General features: G+C 43.1%; 1 protein-coding gene across 1 annotated transcript in view; it reads right to left on the bottom strand.

The window, feature by feature from the left end:
• Window positions 1-25,538, bottom strand: part of LOC144783025 (cytochrome P450 2G1-like) — a 367,886-nt gene that overhangs the window by 313,345 nt on the left and 29,003 nt on the right. The window contains exon 3 of the mRNA XM_078662213.1: window positions 6,133-6,279. Coding sequence (XP_078518339.1) covers window positions 6,133-6,279 — 147 coding nt within the window. The remainder of the gene's footprint in view (window positions 1-6,132; window positions 6,280-25,538) is intronic.

Genomic DNA, 25,538 nt, shown 5'->3' with positions numbered 1-25,538 from the left:
CTATTAACTGGATACGGTCGGGTGTCAACTGCCTACCCCTCTTGGACAGTAAGTGTCCTAAGTATACCACTTGCTGGACACAGAATTGAAGCTTCGAAGGTGACACCTTGTGCCCCATCTCGGCTAGAAAATACAGGACTGTAAGTGATGCTCGCTCGCAAGCACGTTCAGAACGGGCTGTGATCAGTAAATCATCGACGTACTGGAGCAGGGCAGTGTCAGTTGGCATGTGAATGTTGTCTAGTTGTCTCTTAAGTGCTTGACTGTAAATACTAGGACTTTCTGTGAAACCTTGAGGAGCGCGTGTAAACATATAGCTCCTTCCATTTAAACAAAATCCGAAAAGAAACTGGCTATCTGGATGAATTGGAACACTGAAAAATGCATTCTTGAGGTCTATGACAGTGAAGAACGTGGCTTCGGAATCAATGGCTGTTAACAGGGAAGAGATATCTGGGACAACTGGGTACTGAGGAATAATACATTTATTAAGCTCTCGCAAATCAATCACTAATCGATATACTGGGGGTGCATTTGGATCAGTACGTTTCATGACTGGAATGATCGGAGAATTACATACATTGGAGTCAGTTTCTACAACTACTCCTTGAGCCATGAGCTCGTCAATAATTTTGGATAAGGCTGCTACAGCCTCAGGTGGCAATCTGTACTGTCTGATTCGGGGTAACACTACACCTGGTTTGAGAGTCACACGATGGGGTGTGATTTGCATGTAACCTACATCAGTTGGACCTTGCGCCCATAAATGCTGCGGTACTTTAGACAATCTTGAATCAAAATCTCGTAATACATAGTGACCCTTAAAGTCACGTAGGAACAGACGTATTCCCTCTGGGGAACAGCAAATAACTGCACCTAATTCTTTCAGTGTCTTAATGCCTAATAGGTTTTCTGGACATGACTTAGTAAGTAACAGATCAGTAGTGCGGGACAATGGACCTACTCCTAGAGTGACTGGCTTTGATATCTCATTTATAATGGGTTTTCCTGAAAATCCAAGGGAAACATTTCTTGAGCCTGAGAGCGGAGCCCCTGGAACTTCGGCATGACTAATTGTGGTCCTACTTGCCCCTGTATCGATCAAAAACTTTCTGTCTTTCCCTAATACTTGACTGTGAACATAGGGACCTTCTTGATCTACAGGAATCTCGATGAGAGGCAAGCCTACCTCCCTCTCTAGGCTGTTTCATGAATATGGCTGGTACTCTGGATACTCGGACTGTGCATACTGGTACATCTGCGATGTGACATGCTGTGTTGCAGCAATAGGCTGCGGTACGGGAACTGTCTGTTGTGCATTCTGTGACTGAGGAGTCTGTGAAACTTGTTCTTGTCTCGGCGGACGTGGTCTTTCTTTAGTCTTACCAGTAGCTATGTTGTGTTTCAGAACTGCACACTCGTTTATAAAATGACCTGGCTGTTTACAATAATTGCAGTTCCCTTTGACGGGAGCTGCAGGATGACTGGCTTGATTCGGACCCCTCTTCTGACTGTCTTGAGGAACAGATTGTGCAACTAGCACTTTCATTTTCGTGTCTTTCATACGTTTTCTTTCGTGTTCTTGCTCTTCCCTGATTCTATTCTGGTGATACTGGAGCATCTGGAGCATCTGGGACGGAGTATTTGCTTGCCAGGTGCTTTCGACTTTCAAAACTCGATTTTTAATTTGTGGACTTGAATTCTCGACTAATTTGGTAACGAAAAGATGAGGGTATGACTCACTACTTGTCTTGAGACCACTGTTAATACTAAAACATTTTTCGAATCTAGAATAAAAATCACTAATATCTTCGTCTTGTTTCTGTTTACAGGCTGAGATTGCATCCCAGTCTTCTTTTCTCGTTGTCAATAATCTGGGTAAAACTTGAATCAATAATTCTGGTAATTCTTTACATTTATCTCCAAGACCGGTACCTGGTACTCGTGCCTTGTCTTCAGCTTCTAGAGCTGCCCAATCGATCTTTTTCTCTCCCACCTCCCATTCTTTTTCCTTTAACTTTTCATACACCCCTGCGGGTAACAGGACCTTTAACATTTTAATGATATCTGGGTAAGTGTATTCTCCCATACGGAGCATGTCTTTTAATTCTCTATGGAACCCTGCTGGATCTTTATCATGACAGGGAATTAATTTCTTCATTTCAAGAAGTTCCATCTTTGATATTGGAGTGTATACAAACACTCGTTGCATTACGCCACCCGCCCCTTGGACTGGGTGGACTTCTCGTAACGGATTCTGTCTGTCTATGTAAAATGATTTGCTTTCTGGGGGTGAAACATGAACAAAATGCGGGTTCAGAAACGTTCTATATTTGTGGCGCTGTTCTAGAATGACACTAATTAAATCGGTACCTAGACCTCTCCATTTATACTGGAGTAACTCGTTCAGGATATCGTGTAACGGGCCTGGATCAGAGTGTTGACCCTCATACAGAGTAATAAGGTGTTGGATCATATACATACCCACCAGTCGTTGCTCGGCTGGGGGCAATTTCAGAAACATTTGTGCCACTATTTCGTCTGGAAAAGTGGTAGAATCAGTAATCCATCGGACTGCTGATCGGGCTAGTTCTTGTTCATGCATGGTACTTAACTCACTATAACCGATTCGTGATTTCAGAATATGATCGGTAGCTTGAAATACTTGTTCTAGAGAACCTTGTTCTGGTGCTGGATGATGAAAAATAGACTTGGGTTCTAGACGTAAATGGCGATCTGGAAATCTGGATTTTCCTACATACGCTATTCTGGCGGGATTCTCGTTCTCTTCCTCTTCAGGATCAGAGATACTTTCTTTCTCGCTTACTTGTGCTGCTTTACGCTGTTCGTGTATCTTTATTATTTCTTTACGGATTTTCTTGTACATACTTTCCATGGCACCGACGGTCTTGTGCTTACCCTCGGCTATATTATCACTCCACCTTGTCAGGATTCTCATTTCGGCGGAATCTTTAGACGGATAATCTTGTTCTCTTATTAGACAATTGATCAGGAACTTTAATATCATGAGCTGGATCTCGGCTTTCCTTTGAGACATAATCTCGCCAATACTTTCTGGATCATCCCCTGTACGGATGAAACGATATATTCTGTCTAGATCTTCTTTCATATTCGGTAAGGTAACTAGATACTCGGTCACCCTCCTTACGCGTACGGAATATAAAACCATATTATATTCGCCTGGAACTGGATCATAGACACATTCGTTAAGGGCTTGTCTGATTTCTGTGACAGACTTATTACTTTTAGGAGTACGCTGTGATGCTTGAGCATGTAATTCGAGTGCTGATAAACGCTTGTGTGGCGGCGGGGTTTGAGGAAGACCTCCTCCTGCGGCCCCTAGACTAGAATCGTCTACTGACATTCTTCGTCCTGGCAGGGTCGGTAGTTGTAACGTGGGCTGGACTTGTATGGCGGACTGGGCCGGGGGAGCTGTTAAGGGCACCCCGGTGTCTGAAGGAGCAGGAAGTGCCTGATTTACAGGGACTGGCGGAGCGCGAACAGGATTTGCATATTCTGGGACTGTGTCGTCCAGATAGGACGAAATAAAAATATCAGCTGCGGTCGGTTTGTGACGTAGCTTGGTCGGAACTAATGGTGGCGGGAAATTACTGGATGCCTCTGGGGTCGCTTTTGGCAAGCCCTCGGCAAGAAGAGGATACATACCCTTAATGAGGGCATGCCTCTGTCTGTCTGACTGTTCGGCTTTGACTTGTTCACCTATCTCGATTAATTCTCTTTCTTGGGCTCGTTACTGGGATTCTCTACTTAACTCTGACTTTCTGACCTCCTTTTCAGTTCTTCTATGCGCTTCTTTACGCCATAACTCGATGGCATCCTTTTGTGACTGTCTGGCTTTCTTTTTCCATAATGCTTCTTCTACTCGCATGATACATTCGGCATCCCATGTACCCGATACGGGCCATCTATACTTTTCTTCTAACTGTTTGGTATACTCTACCCATAAATCTAGATACAATATGGCGCTTATGCCATGTTTCTGATACATAAAGTGACCTGGACTGTCCCTAGGTGGGACAGGAACCGCTTCCTCTAACAGACCCTTTCTAGTTTTTATCTGACGTAACTTGGAAAATATAGGCATGACTGAACTGTAATCTGGACACAATACAATACACAATGAAAACACGAAATCACGTCACACTCATACCACAACATTAAAAATACATGAAGAACATTATAAATAACAGTTCGAACAGAATATTACCTGGAATACTGAAAACAGAAACAGAACAGAATTTCTCGAGAACGGAACAGACTAGAGTTACTGGATGCACTGCTGTAACAGTACGGAACATACCGGTCCCATAAAGGGACGCATCAAGACCCGTATCCACCTAGGTGAACACTTCGTTTGTGAGTCTGGGCACCACCAACCCACGGACCAGGAGTCAATTTAGATTGGTCCTGTCTAGATACTACCCCAGCAATGGTACTCACCGGGCAGCACGGAACGGAAGGCCTCGAACGGGACTGGACTGCTACGACGACGAACTTCGGACTTCGGACTTCAGTTACGGGTGGGCCTCCGGATACCTCGGACCTTGGACTCTCGGCTTGGGCTCTGGTCGGGACTCGCCGCGTTCCTCCACCGTCTCGTTCGGATGCTGGACCGCCTCCTCCGTCTCCTCCGTGGGCCTGAGGGATACTTGGAGCAGAAATATCTGCCAGTGCACGGTATGGTTCCGTCACGGCTGCAGAGGGTCAGGGGGTCGGCGTGGCTTCACCGACGCGTGGGGAAAGGGCAAGTCCCTATTCGGGCGCCATTATGTGGTATATAAATAAATAATACCGGATCTATTTTTGGATGAATGAATGAATAACAGATAGCTCAATAAAATAAGAGTCAAGATTCGAGGTAGTAGGAGTTTCTGCAGGTTTATTACAGCATAAGGACAGGATCAGGACAACCTGCATAGGAACAGAGGTAACAGGGCCCAGCAGGACAACTGGGGCCCAGCAGCTGCCGGGGCTTGATCTGGGATGAGCGCGCTAACTTTTAATAACAATACATCAACTTATATACATAGCGCAAACACATAGCATTACATTGCAGTAGGCGTAACAGTGGGTGGAGCAGAAGGCGTGACGCGTAGCAGTCGCGAAAGATAACAGTAAAAAGAGGTGTAACTGGGAGTATACTTAGGCATGTGGTGCAAACGTAACAGAATATGTCATGAATGGGGCGGAAACATAGGAGGGGGCTACCTAAGGAGCCGGGACCTCTAACCTAATGGTGCGCGAAAACTGGCAATGACGTATTACTAGGAGAAGCTGGGGGCTACGAACTCTGTGCTAGGAGCAGAGACTAAAGTCTGGAGGGTCGGAGCGACATGTACCTAAACCCTATCTAGTATCTGATGTTTAGGGAACATGTTGATATAAACTAGAAGTCATGAGGGGAGAAGCTAACTTGATTCTAAGACTGGACCATGCATTATTCTACATGTAGTGCGTGATGAAGAATATTAAATGACCATTAATACAGTATTTCTCTAACGTGGAGCCGAATAGGCTAGACAATGACGGAAACTATTGATGCAGTTCAGTAGCTTAGGAATGCAGAGAAGGAGGACTGAACTGATAGCTGGAATCATAACATACTCTTGGCAGACTCAGAGGCAGAGCCAAGCTGCACCGGGCACTGCGAGGCAGGAAGTAAGTGAAGGGTCGAGGATACAGGTGGGGGCTGTATCGCTCCTCAGCGAGGCTTTCAGGAGACAGGAGCTGAATCTGATGTCCGGGCCCTTTTGAGGCCTGGAAACGGGGACTTTATAATGAAATAACGTGCACACTGAGAAACGTGGCAACGTAGCTTTACATAGGCCTGATATTCGTAGTATTCACGAGGACTGGAAACTGACATACCAGAGGTGGACACAACTGTAATTGCGTCTTTAATCGGACATGGGGAATAACATATGCATATTGGTCATGCACACATAACATATGATGGATGAGGCGTAGGGACACAGAACATGGCAAAATTTACTTTTCCACAAGATACATGAGTATATTTATTTGCAAAACCATTCCAGAAGTTCAGTTTTTATCTGATGTTTGTTTAAATTGTTAAAATATTACACAGACCTTTAGTTTTTCGGAACTCTTCTACAAGAAACGCAGCCTCCTCCTGGATCCGGTCTTCGATGGTTTTCCTGCCCATGCCAAAATCCCTCAGCGTGGTAAGGGAGAATCGACGGATCTGCTTCCACCTTTCTCCATTGCTTAAAAATCCTGTGGAGTTGTGGTTAAATTTATTTGTCAGAAAAAGGACTCAATATTCTTTAAAAATTCAACAAGTCAACGAAACAAACCTTTTATCCTATATCATTTTAACAAATGTATAATGACTAAGTATGAATTAGTAACATGATCAGGAGATGTCAGGCGTTGCTTTTCTTACTAGTGATCAAAATATGTAACAGTAGGAGCAGCAAAGTAAAGTTTAACCAAAGAGCAAGAGTGAAACATCGGCAAAACGCTAAATAGCACACAGGTCAATGCACACTGGAGTGATCAGGTCCATAGACTGTTTTTCTTTGCTGAATTGATAGCAAGTTATGTATGGCATTGATAAATGTTAAATGCTACTACATGTTATGTTTTTTTCTATAAAAACTATGCTGTTTTTTAATGTCAGGTGTTTTAATAGAAATGTTAACATTTTTGAACGTTTTTGAATCTGACATACTTGTTATTTCCTCTTGCTTTCAGACGTTGCATTCATACATTGGGTTTATTTCCACCTATTGTACCGTACACATTTCTCTTTTTAAATGTCTGTGACAGATGTTCTGAGAGGCTGCTTGAGATCAAGCATCACATGAGAATGGGAGAGTTGAATGATTAGCTGACCCTTCAGATGCAATCTCACTGCCAGTGATCATAGCTGGAGTAAAGGTGAGAAGTACATCTCTCTCTCACTGTGCAGGTGGAACATGGATTGATTTCGAATTTAAGAGTTTTACTGATGTAGGAGCAGCTGCAGAGACCTACTGCCAAAACTGGCAACTCTGCCAGTAGTGAGTGTGAGAAAACTCCTTGAACATAAAAGAGACAGGATCTTTGTGTGAAAGTGTTTTTTGAAATATACAGAATGTACAAATAACGTGTGAAAATTTGTATTACATTTTTTGTTTTAATGATGCATTGAGTCGTAATCAATGAATTAACGAAGTTGCCCCTTAAATTAATTATATAGGATATTTAGAAGTCTAGATAATGCCATGAACATTATGCCACATTTTCATGTTGTATATGTTGTGCGCCATTATTTTTTAAATGTATGCTGTTTTTGCTGGTCTATTCAATCTCGCCTGCTCATTCTCCCTCCCAATCAGCGTCATGTGGAAAAAACATCTCTTCTCTTACTCCACAGAGAATCAGGTAGGTGACGTCAAACAATTAGTATTGTATTATATTGTGTTAGAAAGCATGCATTGTGAATGAAGCGCTGATAGGGATACTTCACCATTTTCCTTGTAGATGTCCTGTTATGGTGTCAGCGCTCCTAATAAGTCAGACACTTAGAGTTTTTCTTAAAGCAAAACGTCTAACTAGGGGTTTAATGATTTGCATTTATCCTGTACTTCTGGCTGGGCTTTTATGACATTTCATGTATTTTGTTTTTCTCTTGTACCGCTTATCATTTTTCTGTCATATAATCCTTTCCTCACATTTTTTTTAGAACTCAGAGACATATTTATCATTGGGTTGCATTGCCTTTGCACCACACAGTGGGGTGCAAAAGCGATGCAACCCTCAAGTTTGATTTGTCAAGCCATGCACGGCCACCTTGCATGTCTCCGACTGTCTTGATAAATTCAGAGTAATGCAACGCAGCACAAATCTGCACCAGGGAGGCATTCCATGGGTGGAGCGTGGGTGCTCCCATGCATTCACTCATGGATTTCGGCACATTCCCAAATTTACCATTAGTGGTTGACCTGGGAATGCGTCAAAATGCTACACCTCCCCTAGTGAGGTGTAACGAGGAGAAATATCCTTATTTCTCCTTGATACTTCCCCTTTCTATGACATAGGAAGAACAAAAAGCCTCACAGAATTGTTTTGTGCAGGAATGTGTCCTTTCCTGCACAAAACTATCCTGGAAACAAAACGGCACCCTTGCACCATGGTGCAAGGGTGCCCGCATTTGTACTGGGCAGCATACTGTGTGCCAGCACTGGGAAATTACAGGAATGTGCCACTTATTGTTAAATACGGTGCATTCCTGCCCTTTTCCTATCACAAAGGGCAGCAAGGTGACTTGCTGCACTGCACGATAATTTGATAAATACACCCCTCAATACTTCATATGTCTAATCTTTTTATTCAGTACAATTATGCTAAATTGTGTTTACTCTGATGAGAGGTGCAGTCTTTAACTTCTAGATCAATTGGAGTTTACAAAGCCAAATACTCTGGTAAATATTGGTGACCAAATATGGAGGTTCCAGTGATTAGTGGGGTTCAACTCTCCCATCAGCTATCCAAAAAGGTACACCCTTCTTCCATATACAGTTAAGCCTCATAGAGGTAAGGCCAAAAATGGTGGGGGACAGAAACTTGAGTGTGACAGTGAGCACGTAACAGTGTCTTGCTTCGTGACCCACTTCTGGTTCGTACCACTGTCTCTTCTGCTTTAATTTGCCGGTTGATGGCCTTATGACCGCACCTGTGTTCAGGTGGCAGCTCTCTTTGTCCTGACTAGTTTGATACCATGTTCCCCACATGGCTGCTGACAGGCTTAATTCCTTCTGCCGAACCCAGTCCTGGAAAGATGGGTAAATTCATGAGCAATGACAATTATGCAGTGATGCTTGTAGCTGCTGCTAAGCAGGTAGAAAATGGTTGGGTGAAGCATTTTTGTGTGTGTTTGTAGTTAGTGTGTGTCTGGTTATATAAATGTTTGAGTTGCATCAATGGAATCTGTTGATCAACCATTGCTTCTGATGCTCTTTAATTCAAATGAGTTAAATGGCATAAAGGTATGAACCCATCTGCTAAAAATTAACTTTCCTCCCCTGGGATTTTCAGGCCTTTACATCCATTGCATCTCTGAGTCACTCTGACATCCAAAATCTGCCAGTGATATAATATTGGCATCTGTCACATCTGGCAGACATCACAGGCATCTATCTGCAAAATGGAAATCCAATGAAAAAGGTGGATACCACATCCCAGATATCTTTGTTGGCAACATTTCCATAAACTCTCTTCACCCCGTCTGATCTATGGCAGCCCTGAAATCCTAAAGTGGGGATCTTCTAATCAAATAGGGATCTGTAGCATTGGAGCAGCGCAAATGAGGTTCCACCCTTATACGACACAGAAGTGCAACTACATATTATTAAACTAATACATTTAATAATAAAATGTATTCACATGCTTTACACTTACACTTCAAGTTATATTCTATTCTTAACTCTATCACTAAGAACAAAAGAACTTGATCCTAAGAAAATTAAAGATCAAGGAGTTATTTGTGATTTCCATTGAATATCGTTATAGAGATATTAGATTGTTTGCACTGTAGAATTGCGAGTGTTTAGGATAGAGGCTATTTGAACTGGTGATTTTCTGATCATATTCAGGGAGTAGGGTGATTCTACCCACCCTTAAACACCGCAGATACAAGCGTTTGGTCAAACCCATATTTATATACTGCCATTTAAGCGCCATTACACTTGTCGGATCAGCCTTCAGTTAGTACCTCAGTTGAAATGCATTCTGCTTTGACAGCAGGTTTTCTTTTTTCCTGAAGGTTTACTATTTTGTTAGTTATAAAAAAGGCTTATTGTTTATATTAGACTGCTGATAGAGAGGCTTGGAGAGAAAAACGGGTGGAGAAACAATTGTCGAAAGAGGCCTTCTGTTCATCATGTACCAGGATAGCAGTATGTTCAAGGTTGAGAACCATAGTCTCAGTTCTATGTGTTGGGAAATGGAAGCAATCTTAAAGCTGCAGTTAGGAAATGCTTTGGTTGGTTTCTGGTGTTGCGAAAGGAGATAAGGACATTCCAAATCTCATGCTGCTTTTTAGTTGATGCTTGCATAGTTAGAGTCATGAGAGATCCTCTTCCGACTTTAAGATGAATAGAACTCTCTTTTGGCTTTCTTCTTGCAAGTGTGAAGCTTTATGCTAAGAATGTATTTCCAAGACTTCTACTTATGTCTGATCATGCTCACACCTTCTATGATCTAAAATTAGAGTCCCTTCATAGATGATCGTATTATTGACTTTTGTTTAGAAGAGAGAAGGAAAGTTTCTTTATGGAAACGTGTTTGCTTTAATTTGTGTTGTATTATAGTGGCTATCACAATTCTGTATCCCATTCTATTGCGCCTCAACTTACTGAGATATTTCAGCTTACCTATTGTATTGCTGTTCCTATTGAATTTCCATTTGGTTTGTTTATATAATGGATTGATTGGTAATCCAATGTAAGAATGAATGAATGAGTTTATTGTTCTGATAATGAAAACGTTCATTCTGATACGGATAAAAAAGAAAAATCACTTCATACAAAGGTGTCAATTTTAAAAATAAACAACTCAAAGTACAACTAAAACATTCATAACGTTTCAAGAGCTTCAGAATTAAAGAATTGATTAGAAAACACGATCTACAATGAAATCGTCTCATAGATCTTATTGCCCTTAATGGGCCCCTTGCACCTATCGACTTCTATTCAAACTGCTATTGGTTGCATCAGGCATAATTGTATGCAAAATAGTCATTAAAGTGCCACATGCCTGTAGGATACCACAGAAGTCAAATTCTATTTAATGGTCAAAGGGTCGACTCACATAGATGAAATATTCAAACATTTGTATATTTAACTATTACTAGTGGTACCATACAGCATTTGTTTGCAAACTAGTCAGTAAAGTGCCACATACCCTGTAAGGTTCGCCCAGCATCTGGGTAGAGTTTAATGATAATGGAGTAAACAGACATAAGTAAAATAACCTGACACCTGTGGTAAATAAATAAATAATACCTCTATTTTTGACTGGATATAACAATAACAGATAGCTCAATAAATAAGAGTCAAGATTCGAGGTAGTAGGAGTTTGCAGGTTTAATACAGCATAAAGGACAGGAACAGGACAACCTGCACGGGCAAGATCTGGGATGGCTAGCCAACAGGGGGGCCCCGACAGCTGTCGGGCAGGAGCTGGAATGAGCGCGCTGACTTTTAATAACAGTACACAAGTATATATAGTTAAAACAATTGCATTACAGTACATACAGTAGGCGTAACAGGAGGCGTGAACATAGACATGTGATGTAAACGTAACAGAATATGTCACAAATGGGGCGGAAACATGGAGGGGCTACCTAAGGAGCCGGGACCTCTAACCTAGTGGTGCGCGCAAGCTGGCAATGACGTGTAACTAGGGAGAAGCTGGGGGCTATGACTTCTGAGCTAGAAGGAGAGACGAAAGTCTGGAGAGTCAGAGCGACATGTACCTAAACACTATCTAGTATCTGATGTTTAGAGAACATGTTGATAGAATCCAAAAGTTATCAGGGCAAAGGCTAACAGACACTAAGACTGGTGCATGAATTATTCTACATGTAGTGTGTGTTGAGGAATATTAAATGACCATAAATACAGTATTTCTCTTACATGGAGACGTAAAGGCTAGACCATGACGGAAACTATTGATGCGATTCAGTAGCTTAGGAATGCAGAGAAGGAGAGCTGGACTGATAACTGGAATCATAACATACTCTTGGCAGACTGGCAGGCAGAGCCAGGCCGAGCCGGGCACTGTGAGGCAGGAAGTAAGTGAAGGGTCAGGGATACAGGTGGGGGCTGTATCGCTCCTCGGAGAGGGTTCAGGAGACAGGAGCTGAATCTGAGTCCGGGCCCTTTTGAGGCCTAGAAACGGGGACTTTACAATGAAATAACGTGCACACTGTGAAACGTGGCAACGTAGCTTTACATAGGCCTGATATTCGTTGCTTTCACGAGAACTGGAAACTGGCATACTAGAGATGGACACAACTGTAATTGCGTCTTTTATCGATCATGGGGAATACATATGCATATTATTCATGCACATATAACATAGGATGGGGAACACGTAGGGACACAGAACATGGCAAAATTTACTTTTCCACATTCCCTCCTTGTCACTACGTTTCCATCAAGAAACATCAATATTCATGATACCATCTATCATTTCATACAGTATCATTTGCTCGTCTCGAATTTTCTTGGAACGGGATCTAGGACGGGACTTGGGACTAGGAATACAAGAGGTAGCACAAATGCCGCAAATCGCAGGGCCACATTGTATACAGAGGCAGCAACTGAATATGATCGCTACTGCAATACCTAAAAAAGACAATATTTTCCATCCCCAGGCAGAAATTATACTCCAGAACCAACCGGACCATGTCCAGGTGCCTGGATTCTGGTGTAACTGATGGGCAATTTTATGAAGTCTGGTTATAGCTGAATAAACAGACGGCGCGTTATTAGGAATAAAAATGCAGCAACTAGATCCGATGACTCTACATGCTCCTCCTCTATCAGCCAGTATGACGTCAAGAACGAGACGATTTTGGAGCACGACAAATCTCATAGCAGATTGCTCTTCGGTTAAGTTACCTAGAGCAGAGGCAGTCTCATTAACTACTGCTTCAAGGGTTCTGGTCAATCTACGTATTAACTTACTATTCTGGATAGGTCCTATAAAGAAAAAGAATCCTCTATTGAAATCTGTATACTGTTCTAGAGCAGTTTCAGTTTGGTCGACAATCGGGGACTCGATCTCCCTTCTATGTCTAATGTGTACTAGATGTGTGTTTCTGTGATAATCAGATGGGGCTAGGAAAACTGGTGGCAGTAGGAAGGCAATGTAACAGGTTCCCTCCCAATCGAGGGGCAGACGAACATATGCGGTCTGACCACAAACAAAATAAGAATGACGTGAAGCTTTGAAAATAGATTTCCCACTGTCACTATACTGGACAATAGTAGTACAATCACTATGTCCTACATGTACGGAACCATTATTTCTGACACATAATTCGCCTTTGACTGGTAGTACTGAAATTGCAGGTAAGTCTGGAGTAGGATCAGACTGAACATTCAGCACCATGAAATTCGAAGAATAATTACCCAAATTATAAACTTCATTTTCTAGATCTAACCCTGTTCTGTGGGGAAGACCTTGCTTGTCTGGAAAACATGTACTGTTCAGAAAGGACATATCAGTTGAGGATGACGTTAACATGGACCAGGCTCCACATGAGCCATTATGTGAAAATGGATAAGGAAACAGTGGCAGAACTCCCTTCGGTGTCTGGAAAGGGGGGAGTCGACCACACACCCAACAATTAGTGGCATTGCTGGTCTGGTGTGAATAATGTAACATACGGATAAATGAATTGTTGCGCATAGCAAGACGATAGGATAGTTCGTGAGGAGGCAGATCACTAAATGTGTGCTCTACTGTAGCATTAGAAGACTTATTTACATGAGAAATTGGAAAACATAAATGAAATGCATAACTCGTGCAGGTAACCATCAGGCTGAGAAACAATATAAAACTTAGAAAAACGATACATCGGATAGAGTTTTGACTAACTCTCTCACTATGGGGGTCTATTTCATACATGTCAGATACCTGTCTAACCGTTTCACCTAGGGGAGGACTTAGACAATTAAACTGGCTGACTTATTTTACTAGACCGAAGCATCTTTTTATACTCCTGCTGCGGAGTTTTCTCTAACAGGGAGGGCTTGATATCAATGTCATTTGCGGGACAGTCCTTAAGAATAGTATCTTGGCAGTCTTTAAAATCTTGACAATCCTTGGAAATGTTCTTGGAAACAGCTTTTAGTCCGTGAAATTTCTTGACGTGTGACAGATGGACCCACCCCTTACGGCCCTCCAACTTCACAGCCGTACGGGTGGTCAGAAGGACTTGCTTCGGTTCCTTCCAGCGAGGCTCCAGTGGATTTGAACGATCAAAATTGCGGACGAGGACCAAGCTTCCTGGAACGATTTCATGCGGTTTCACCTCGGTATTGTCTGGAAATGCGGCGGCAACCTGTGAACGACAAGAGTGGAGGGCAGACATCAAGGAAGCTAGGTAATCTGTCAGCATATTACTGGAAATATCTGTAATACTTCGGGGTCTAGGTGTACCCCACATATTTGGGGGGCGGCCGAATACGACCTCATACGGGGACAGACCTGATCTGGAATGTGCGACCATGCGCATATAAAACAATGCAACTGGCAGGGCTACTAGCCAGTCTACACCTTTCTCTTTACAGATTTTGGCAATACGGATTTTCAAGGTTTGATTATGTCTCTCTACGAGACCGGCTGCTTCTGGATGGCGTACACAATGGAACTTCCACTGGTACCCTAACAAAAGGGACACGTGCTTCATTAATTCAGATGAGAATGGCTGGCCGTTATCAGAATACACGACCCTAGGGAGTCCATAGCGGGGAAAATATTCACGAACCAGCTGCTTGGCAGTGGTCGCGGCTGTGTAATCTGGGACTGGATATGCTTCTGTCCACCTGGACAAAGCGCATACAACTACAAGGACATACTTGAAACCTCGACATCGCTCCATCTGAATATAATCCATCTGGAGGACTTCAAAAGGGTGGTCAGGGGGTTGGAATCCACCTTGTTCCACCGGGACACTTTTACCTGGATTGAACTGGCAACATATCATACAAGTACGGACTTTCTGCTTGGCTGCAGCTCGTAAATGTTTGTTAAACCAAATGTTCTGGATACTGTCTAACATGGCTTTTTCTCCTAAGTGTGCAGGACTATGTGCGGTATTGATAATGACTCGAACCATTGAGTCGGGGAGAAACCATGTGGCTCTACCCTTCGTCAACCATCCCTGATCTGTCTGGACCCCTCCTTGTTCGGACCATTTCTTAATTTCCTCGGGGGTAGCATGTAACTGGATATCTATGATATCTTGAGTAGGGTCCTTAACTGTCATACAAGTAGTCTGTTCTAGAGTGGATGTCGGTGTCTTGTTAACTGGTATGTCTGGTGTCTGTGCTGTAAGCTTGGCTGTTCGATCTGCTAGATCATTACCTTGGGAAATAATGTCAGTGACTTTCGTATGTGCTTTGCACTTCATGATAGCGATAGATGTCGGTAAATGTATTGCATCTAACAGAGCCTGAATAAGGAGACCATGCTGAATCTTGGTTCCATGAGAAGTCATAAAACCTCTCTCCTGCCAGAGCACTCCAAAGTCGTGTACGACTCCGAATGCGTAACGTGAATCTGTGTAAATATTAACTTTCAGGTTCTTGGCGTGTATGCAGGCTTGAGTCAGAGCAACTAGCTCTGCTGCTTGAGCAGACAGGGTGTCAATACGGTGTGTTTCAATAACCTCAGTGTCAGTAGTCACTGCATACGCGGCTACTAGTTCTCCTGTACTCGTTCTCATACATGAACCATCCACATAAAGTGTCAGGTCGGGGTCTGGTAATGGAATATCTGTCAGGTCTTGTCTTGGTTTAGTCATAGTGTTAACAACTTCCACACAATCATGTGTGACAGGATTTGAAGTAACTGACGGTAACAGTGTAGCAGGATTTAGAACGTTGCAGCGTCTGATTTCTATGTGTGGCTGGAACAGTGTCAGTTCATAACCTGTCAAACGTGCAATTGTCAAGTGCTGGGTCTGTGTTCGGTTTAAAAGAACTTCCACGGAGTGTGGAACTTGTACTGTCAGGGAGTGTCCCAATACTATGGAATCACTTTGTCTGATAGCTAGTGCTGTGGCTGCAACTGACTTGCAACACCACTTGGAGTCAAGCTAGCCGGGCTGAAGAGAGGTGTTACCTCGAAACCGGTCCGGTCCTCGGATGCTTGATTCCGGTCTGGGAAAGATATGGCTGTTGTAGTTCGGACTGGACTGTTCCCATGGGGCAACAGGGTCAGAGCTGATTTGCATAAAGCCATTATCTGACCCAGGGTGGTGTGGAGTGCAAAAAAACAATGGATTTGGGCCCAGATCTTTTGACTGGGGGAGTGTGTGACATTGATCCACATTCAGTCCATCACTTGTTGTTTTTTGCAATTGCCGCCCTAAGTGCGCTGGGGATGCCCAGACGTGGGTCCCAGGCACTCCACACCACTTGGAGTCAAGCTAGCCGGGCTGAAGAGAGGTGTTACCTCGAAACCGGTCCGGTCCTCGGATGCTTGATTCCGGTCTGGGAAAGATATGGCTGTTGTAGTTCGGACTGGACTGTTCCCATGGGGCAACAGGGTCAGAGCTGATTTGCATAAAGCCATTATCTGACCCAGGGTGGTGTGGAGTGCAAAAAAACGATGGATTTGGGCCCAGATCTTTTGACTGGGGGAGTGTGTGACATTGATCCACATTCAGTCCATCACTTGTTGTTTTTTGCAACTGACTTGAGGCACGCAGGCAGAGCCTGGGCTACTGGATCTAGTGTGCTCGAAAAATAAGCACAGGGCTTGTATTGTCCTGCTTGATCTTGTGTAAGAACAGATAACGCTGTACCATCACGTTCTGTGACAAAAAGTGTAAAAGGCTTACTGTAGTTCGGTGTAGCTAGAACAGGAGCTTGGCATAAGGCTTTCTTTAACTCATTGAAACTAAGTGTATGTTCAGATGTCCAAGGGAGAACAGTCGATACGGTTGCCTCCTGTGTCGTTAACTGTATCAGTGGCTTGGCTAGAAATGCATACTGAGGAATCCATTGTCTGCAATAAGAAGTAAGGCCGATAAAAGCACGTACCTCCTTCTGTGTCTTGGGCTGAGGAAAACTCGCTATTAACTGGATACGGTCAGGTGTCAACTGCCTACCCCACTTGGACAGCAAGTGGCCTAAGTAGATCACTTGCTGGACACAGAATTGAAGCTTTGAAGGAGACACCTTGTGCCCCATCTCGGCTAGGAAATACAAGACTGTAAGCGATGCTCGCTCGCAAGCATGTTCAGAACGGGCTGTGATCAGTAGATCATCGACATACTGGAGCAGGGCAGTGTCAGTTGGCATGTGAATGTTGTCTAGTTGTCTCTTAAGTGCTTGACTGTAAATACTAGGACTTTCTGTGAAACCTTGAGGAGCTCGTGTGAATTTATAGCTCCTTCCATTTAAACAAAAACCGAAAAGGTACTGGCTGTCTGGATGAATTGGAACACTGAAAAATGCGTTCTTGAGGTCTATGACTGTGAAAAATGTGGCTTCAGAATCAATGGCTGTCAATAAAGAAGAAATATCTGGGACTACTGGGTACTGGGGAATGATACATTTATTGAGTTCTCGAAGATCAATCACTAATCGATATACTGGGGGTGCATTTGGATCAGTACGTTTCATGACTGGAATGATAGGAGAATTACATACATTGGAGTCAGTTTCTACAACTACTCCTTGAGCAATGAGCTCGTCAATAATTTTGGATAAGGCTGCTACAGCCTCAGGTGGCAATCTGTACTGTCTGATTCGTGGCAAGACTATACCTTGCTTGAGAGTCACACGATGGGGTGTGATTTGCATGAAGCCAACATCAGTTGGACCTTGCGCCCATAGATGCTGCGGAACATTAGACAATCTCGGATCAAAATCTCGTAAAACATAGTGACCCTTGAAGTCACGTAAAAACAAACGTATTCCCTCTGGGGAACAGCAAATAACTGCACCCAATTCTTTCAGTGTCTTAATGCCTAACAAATTTTCTGGACATGACTTGGTAAGCAGTAGATCAGTAGTTCGGGACAATGGACCTACTTCTAGAGTAACTGGTTTGGATATCTCGTTTACAATAGGCTTTCCTGAAAATGCAAGGGAAACATTTCTAGAGCCTGAGAGCGGAGCCCCTGGAACCTCGTCGTGACTAATGGTAGTCCTACTTGCCCCTGTATCAATCAGAAACTTTCTGTCTTTCCCTAATACTTGACTGTGAACATAGGGACCTTCTTGATCTACAGGAATCTCGATGAGAGGCAAGCCTACCTCCCTGTCTAGGCTGTTTCATGAATACGCTTGATACTCTGGATACTCTGTCTGTGCATACTGGTACATCTGCTGTGTAACATGCTGTGTTGCAGCGATAGGCTGCGGTGCTGGAACTGTCTGTTGTGCATTCTGTGGCTGAGAAGTCTGTGAAACTTGTTCTTGTCTAGGCGGACGTGGTCTTTCTTTAGTTTTACCAGTGGCTATGTTGTGTTTCAGAACTGCACACTCGTTTATAAAATGACCTGGCTGTTTACAATAATTGCATGTCCCTTTAACGGGAGCTGCAGGATGACTGGCTTGATTCGGACCCCTCTTCTGACTGTCTTGAGGAACAGATTGTGCAACTAGTACTTTCATTTTCGTGTCTTTCATACGTCTTCTCTCGTGTTCTTGCTCTTCTCTGATTCTATTCTGGTGATACTGGAGCATCTGGAGCATTTGGGACGGGGTACTAGCTTGCCAAGTACTTTCGACTTTCAAAACTCGATTTTTAACTTGTGGACTTGAATTCTCGACTAATTTAGTAACAAAAAGATGAGGGTATGACTCGCTACTCGTCTTCAAACCACTGTTTATTATAAAGCATTTCTCAAATCTGGAATAAAAATCACTAGTGTCTTCGTCTTGTTTCTGTTTACAGGCTGAGATTGCATCCCAGTCTTCCTTTTTAGTGGCTAATAATCTAGGTAAAACTTGTATTAATAATTCTGGTAATTCTTTACATTTGTCTCCAAGACCGGTACCTGGTACTCGTATCTTATCTTCAGCTTCTAGAGCTGTCCAATCGATCTTTTTCTCTCCCACCTCCCAATCTTTTTCCTTGAGTTTTTCGTATACCCCTGCGGGCAACAGGACTTTTAACATTTTAATAATATCTGGATACGTGTATTCTCCCATATGGAGCATGTCTTTTAATTCTCGGTGGAACCCTGCTGGATCTTTGTCGTGACAGGGAATTAATTTCTTCATCTCTAAGAGTTCCATCTTTGTAACTGGGGTGTAAACAAATACTCGTTGCATTTCACCATCTGGTGTCCTAACTGGGTGTACTTCTCGTAACGGATGCTGTCTATCTATATAAAACGGTTTACTTTCTGGAGGTGAGACATGAACAAAATGCGGGTTCAAAAACGTTCTGTATTTGTGGCGCTGTTCTAGAATGACACTAATTAAATCGGTACCTAAACCTTTCCATCTATACTGGAGTAACTCGTTCAGGACATCATGTAACGGACCTGGATCAGAATGTTGACCCTCATACAGTGTAATGAGGTGCTGGATCATATACATACCCACCAGTCGCTGCTCGGCTGGGGGCAGTTTCAGAAACATTTGTGCCACTATTTCGTCTGGAAAAGTGATAGAATCAGTAATCCATCGGACTGCTGATCGGGCTAGTTCTTGTTCATGCATGGTACTTAATTCACTATAACCGATTCGTGATTTCAGAATTTGATCGGTAGCTTGAAATACTTGTTCCAGAGAACCTTGTTCCGGTGCTGGAAGATGAAAGACTTTCTTGTGTTCTAGGCGTAAATGTCGGTCTGGAAGTCTAGATTTACCTACATACGCTATTCTGGCGGTAGTCTCGTCGTCTACCTCTTCAGTAGAAGAGTCATTTTCTTTCTCGCTTACTCGTGCTTCTTTGCGTTGTTCGTGTAACCTTATTATTTCTTTACGTATTTTCTTGTACATATTCTCAATACTATTGAGTGTCTTGTGCTTACCCTCGGCTATATTATCACTCCACCTTGTCAGAACTTTCATTTCGGTCGGATCTTTAGTCGGGGAATCTTGTTCCCGTATTAAACAATTGATCAGAAACTTTAATAACATGAACTGGATCTCAGCTTTTCTGAGAGACATGACTTCAGCAATACTTTCTGGATCTTGTCCTGTACGAATGAAACAATACATTCTGTCTAGATCTTCTTTCATATTCGGTAGGGTGACCAAATACTCGGACACCTGTCTTATACGTACGGAATATATAACCATACTATCCTCGCCTGGGACTGGATCATAACAGCATTCAGTAAGAAGTCGCCTGATTTCTGCAATGGACTTATATTTAGGCGTACGCTGTAACGCACGTTCATGTAACTCGACTGCTCCTAAACGTCTACTTGGCGGCGGGGTACCAGGAGGACCTCCTCCCGCGGCCCCTATACTGGAATCGTCGACTGATACTCTTCGTGCTGGCAAAGTGACTGATGTGGCAGGAATTTGTACTACGGGCTGGACCGGGGGTACCGTAGCAGGTACTGCAACAGGTGCCCCAGTGACTGGAGGAGCAGGATTTACATTATTTACAGGAGCTGGCAGAACAGGATTTGCATATTCTGGGACTGTGTCGTCCAAATAGGACGAGAGAAAAATATCAGCTGCGGTCGGTTTGTGACGTAGCTTGGTCGGAACTAATGGCGGCGGAAAATTACATGGTGCTTCCGGGGTTGCTTTTGGCAAGCCCTCGGCAAGAAGAGGATACATACCCTTAATAAGGGCATTCCTCTGTCTGTCTGACTGTTCGGTTTTAACTCGTTCACCTATTTCGATTAGTTCCCTTTCTTGGGCTCTTTCTAAGGATTCTCTACTTAATTCTGACTTTCTGATTTCTTTTTCGGTTCTTTTATGAGATTCTTTGCGCCATAACTCGATGGCATCTTTCTGTGACTGTCTGGCTTTCTTTTTCCATAATACTTCTTCTACTCGCATGATGCACTCGGCATCCCATGTACCCGATACGGGCCATCTGTACTTTTCTTCTAACTGTTTGGTGTACTCCACCCATAAATCTAGATATAATATGGCACTTATGCCATGCTTTTGATACATAAAATGACCTGGACTGTCCCTAGGCGGGACAGGAACTGCTTCTTCTAACAGACCTTTTCTAGTTTTTAACTGACGTAACTTGGAAAATAATGGCATGACTGGGCTGGAGTCTAGACACAATACAATACACAATGAACACGATGATTACTAAACAACACATTCATACCACGACATTGAAATACATGAATGACATTTAGGATAACAGTTCGGACAAAATACTACCTGGAATACTGAAAACAGAATACATGAATTTCTCGAGAACAGAACGGACTAGAACAGAAACTAGATGCACTGCTAAAACAGTACGAAACTTACCGGTCTCATAAAGAGACACGTCAGGACCCGCATCCACCTAAGTGGACACTTCGTGTTGGATCTGTGTACCCAAACCCACGGACCAGAGACAATGCAATTGACCCTGTCTAGATACTACCCCAGCAACGGTACTCACCGGGCAGCAAGAACGGAAGGCCTCGGACTGGACTGGACTGCTACGACGCCGGACGGACGAACTTCGGACTTCTGTTACGGGTGGGCCTCCGGATACCTCGGACCTTGGACTCTCGGCTTGGGCTCTGGTCGGGACTCGCTGCGTTCCTCCACCGCCTCGTCTGGATGCTGGACCGCAACCTCCGTCTCCTCCGTGGGCCTAAGGGATACTTGAAGCAGAAATATCTGCACGTGCACGGTATGGTTCCGTCACGGCTGCAGAGGATCAGGGGGCTTGCGTGGCTTCACCGGCGCGTGGGGAAAGGGCAAGTCCCTATTCGGGCGCCATTATGTGGTAAATAAATAAATAATACCTCTATTTTTGACTGGATATAACAATAACAGATAGCTCAATAAATAAGAGTCAAGATTCGAGGTAGTAGGAGTTTGCAGGTTTAATACAGCATAAAGGACAGGAACAGGACAACCTGCACGGGCAAGATCTGGGATGGCTAGCCAACAGGGGGGCCCCGACAGCTGTCGGGCAGGAGCTGGAATGAGCGCGCTGACTTTTAATAACAGTACACAAGTATATATAGTTAAAACAATTGCATTACAGTACATACAGTAGGCGTAACAGGAGGCGTGAACATAGACATGTGATGTACACGTAACAGAATATGTCACAAATGGGGCGGAAACATGGAGGGGCTACCTAAGGAGCCGGGACCTCTAACCTAGTGGTGCGCGCAAGCTGGCAATGACGTGTAACTAGGGAGAAGCTGGGGGCTATGACTTCTGAGCTAGAAGGAGAGACGAAAGTCTGGAGAGTCAGAGCGACATGTACCTAAACACTATCTAGTATCTGATGTTTAGAGAACATGTTGATAGAATCCAAAAGTTATCAGGGCAAAGGCTAACAGACACTAAGACTGGTGCATGAATTATTCTACATGTAGTGTGTGTTGAGGAATATTAAATGACCATAAATACAGTATTTCTCTTACATGGAGACGTAAAGGCTAGATAATGACGGAAACTATTGATGCGATTCAGTAGCTTAGGAATGCAGAGAAGGAAAGCTGGACTGATAACTGGAATCATAACATACTCTTGGCAGACTGGCAGGCAGAGCCAGGCCGAGCCGGGCACTGTGAGGCAGGAAGTAAGTGAAGGGTCAGGGATACAGGTGGGGGCTGTATCGCTCCTCGGAGAGGGTTCAGGAGACAGGAGCTGAATCTGAGTCCGGGCCCTTTTGAGGCCTAGAAACGGGGACTTTACAATGAAATAACGTGCACACTGTGAAACGTGGCAACGTAGCTTTACATAGGCCTGATATTCGTTGCTTTCACGAGAACTGGAAACTGGCATACTAGAGATGGACACAACTGTAATTGCGTCTTTAATCGATCATGGGGAATACATATGCATATTATTCATGCACATATAACATAGGATGGGGAACACGTAGGGACACAGAACATGGCAAAATTTACTTTTCCACACACCCATCAGCAATATCTTATGGGCAGCAATCTGTTATTATCGTGTTTTGCAATCCTGTGTTACCCATGTTACAGTAACCTTCTTACCCAAGGTTCAATACCATTGCACTTAACAGTTACTCCCCTAGAATAAGTAAGGGAATAAGATTTATCCAAAAGATAAAGTGCATTGTGTCTTTTGTAAAATCATTTCTCAACTTAATACTGTATGTAGATTAAAAACCTTCCCAATTAATCAGAAGTCAGAGGAAGCCCATTAGAGGATTGGAAACACTCATTGTATTTGTGCCTCATAGAGACATCTAGCATCCCTATCAGCAAATGCTACTGTTCACACTTTTTGAGTTTCCCCTCAGATACAGCCATAAATGATAAAGACTCTCCCAGAAAAATAATAACTCCTCCCCCCCTAAGGGCAGCTTCAATTGATTGTCGACATGTACTGACGATATTCTGATTAAAATACTGTCCCAATAAGAGTTTTCATTCAATTGCTAGAGCTGACAACAGCAAACATTATGACAGATGTCTCCTCTGCTATAATTACAAAGACGTCATGATAGTTCATTCCCCAGCCTTTTCCAGGCTGGTAAATTACTGCGGAATTGGAAGTTGCACACCGGAATCTAATGAGCTTTCATTTGGCTTCTAATCTATTCAGGCCACTCAAGTATATCTGGGGTTTTATTAGGCCATACGATGTGATAACCATCCATGTATGTGCTCTTTTTGCAAACACTTCTGTGTCTGTCAACAATGAGGCCTTTTTACTAAGACCGTTAATTACTTTGTTAAATACATATTGTGAAAGTGGAAAGTGCCAGAGTTCCTCTGTCATAAAAAGGGAGATAGACAGTTTAAAATATTTGTGTGCTTCAACATTTCTAGGGTCATTTATATCCTCCCATACTGTTGTACTAAGTGTGGAACTAGTGTAATTTGTTTTAATTGTGACAACATTTAAAGTATGCTCCTAGGCTACTTCTGATTTGCCTCTTAAGCCCGAATTCTATTTGAGCTGACGAGGTCTGCCGAGGTAGATTAAAAAGACGTCAATAGTTTCCTACCGTGAGGCTATCTATAATTTTGTCTGCTTTCCCTCTTAATATCTCCACAGTGGGCGTCAAGGAAGGGGCATGTTTGGCTGCCATTACCTCCAAGAGAAGCTTAAGTGACAAACTTTTTAAAGTGTTCCAAATTGAGGCAAACATAACAACTTGTGCATCATTCCTTCTTGAAATTCCAGCACAATGATTCTTTAATGAACCTCTAGAATCTAATATTACCCCCATATATCTATACTCTGATACTGATTCCATCACCGACCCTTCTATACAAAATGTTGAATGGGGACCTATTCCACTCGAAACTATCATGGTTTTAGTTTTACTTCAATTAGCATTTAACCCATGATCAGCAGCATACTGTGCAGTTTTGTTAATTAAATGATGTGCCCCGACCTTTGTATAACTAGTCAAGACAACATCATTGGCATACAATAGATGGGATACATTAAAACCAGCTACACTCGGGGAATGCAAATTAATTATTTTTAAAGCAGGGGTAATATCCACAAGGTACAAAATAAACAAAACGGGGGGCCAGGTTTCAAACCATTCATTGTAAACATTTTTTTTAGACTGTTGACCAGCAACCCAGTCTCACTCCTGTCCAGGAATGTGTGTACAAGAGTTAGATCACCCTGAGAAGGAAGGGAGAAATTCCCCAATTCACCAGCTTTACCCAAATGATCTTTCTCTGAACAGCATCAAATGTTAAACGAAAGTCAATATAACACACATAAAGTCAATCTGAGCTCTGCATTGCTTGTTCTATTATTTGAGCCAGCATCTAGGTGTTAGTGGATGTGTCTAGTCCATGTGCAAAATAAGACCGATGCGTTCCACCCGGGTCATGAGATCTGTTTGCCTCACCATCCATTAGGGCTATCAACCTGTAGTTGGAGGGTAGCAACGTTTTACCATCTTGATGTATGGGGACCAAAATTGATCCCCTCTAGCTATCAGGTAGTCCTTGAGTGAGGAGAACATGTTTGAAGAAGGTGACCAACTTGTCTGCCCAGAATTGAAGGTTCTGTTTAGAGAGTGCTTGTGGGAGACCATACGGTCCCAGGTCCCAGTCTTGATGGCTTTAACTAATTATTTTTTACTCTGTACCAGGTGTAAATAGATTGAACGGGCTTCCCCAGCAATTTGGTTATCAAACTTTGGGGATATCTTCATTGCAACCATGTCTCCAAACATTTCTGCCAGGTAATTTGACCTTGTATCCTTTGAAATCCTTTAAGATCGAGAGGAGTTTTCCAGCTGATAGTTTGATACTCTAATTTCGGCGGATGTATGGACAAGAAGGCTGTTTTTTTTATCAATTATGTTTTTATTGATCGATATTATTCATAAGAGAAATTTCCGATACGGATAATTTCTCCTGAACTTTGGTATCATAACACGTCTTCTTCTTTCTGTCTCCTTCTGTAGGTTGTCCGCAATACTGGAGGGCTTGGAGTCTCGGAGAAAGGAAATAGCGGGAAGTATTTTTTGCGGGATTTGGGAATGCACCTTCACCACACCCAACACTGCTCTGAGAAATTGGAAATATTAGGAGGGGTAAATAAGGAGGAAACAGGAGTCTGGTCCTATCATTATAGGCTCCAGGAGTTAATCCACAATCTATTGATGTGGAGGGAATTCCCAGT

Source organism: Lissotriton helveticus, chromosome 9 (genome assembly GCF_964261635.1).
Source record: "Lissotriton helveticus chromosome 9, aLisHel1.1, whole genome shotgun sequence".
In the NCBI taxonomy this organism is placed as follows: Eukaryota; Metazoa; Chordata; class Amphibia; order Caudata; family Salamandridae; genus Lissotriton; species Lissotriton helveticus.
The sequence above is the reverse complement of the archived record's forward strand: the minus strand, read 5'-3'. Positions and strand labels throughout refer to the sequence as shown.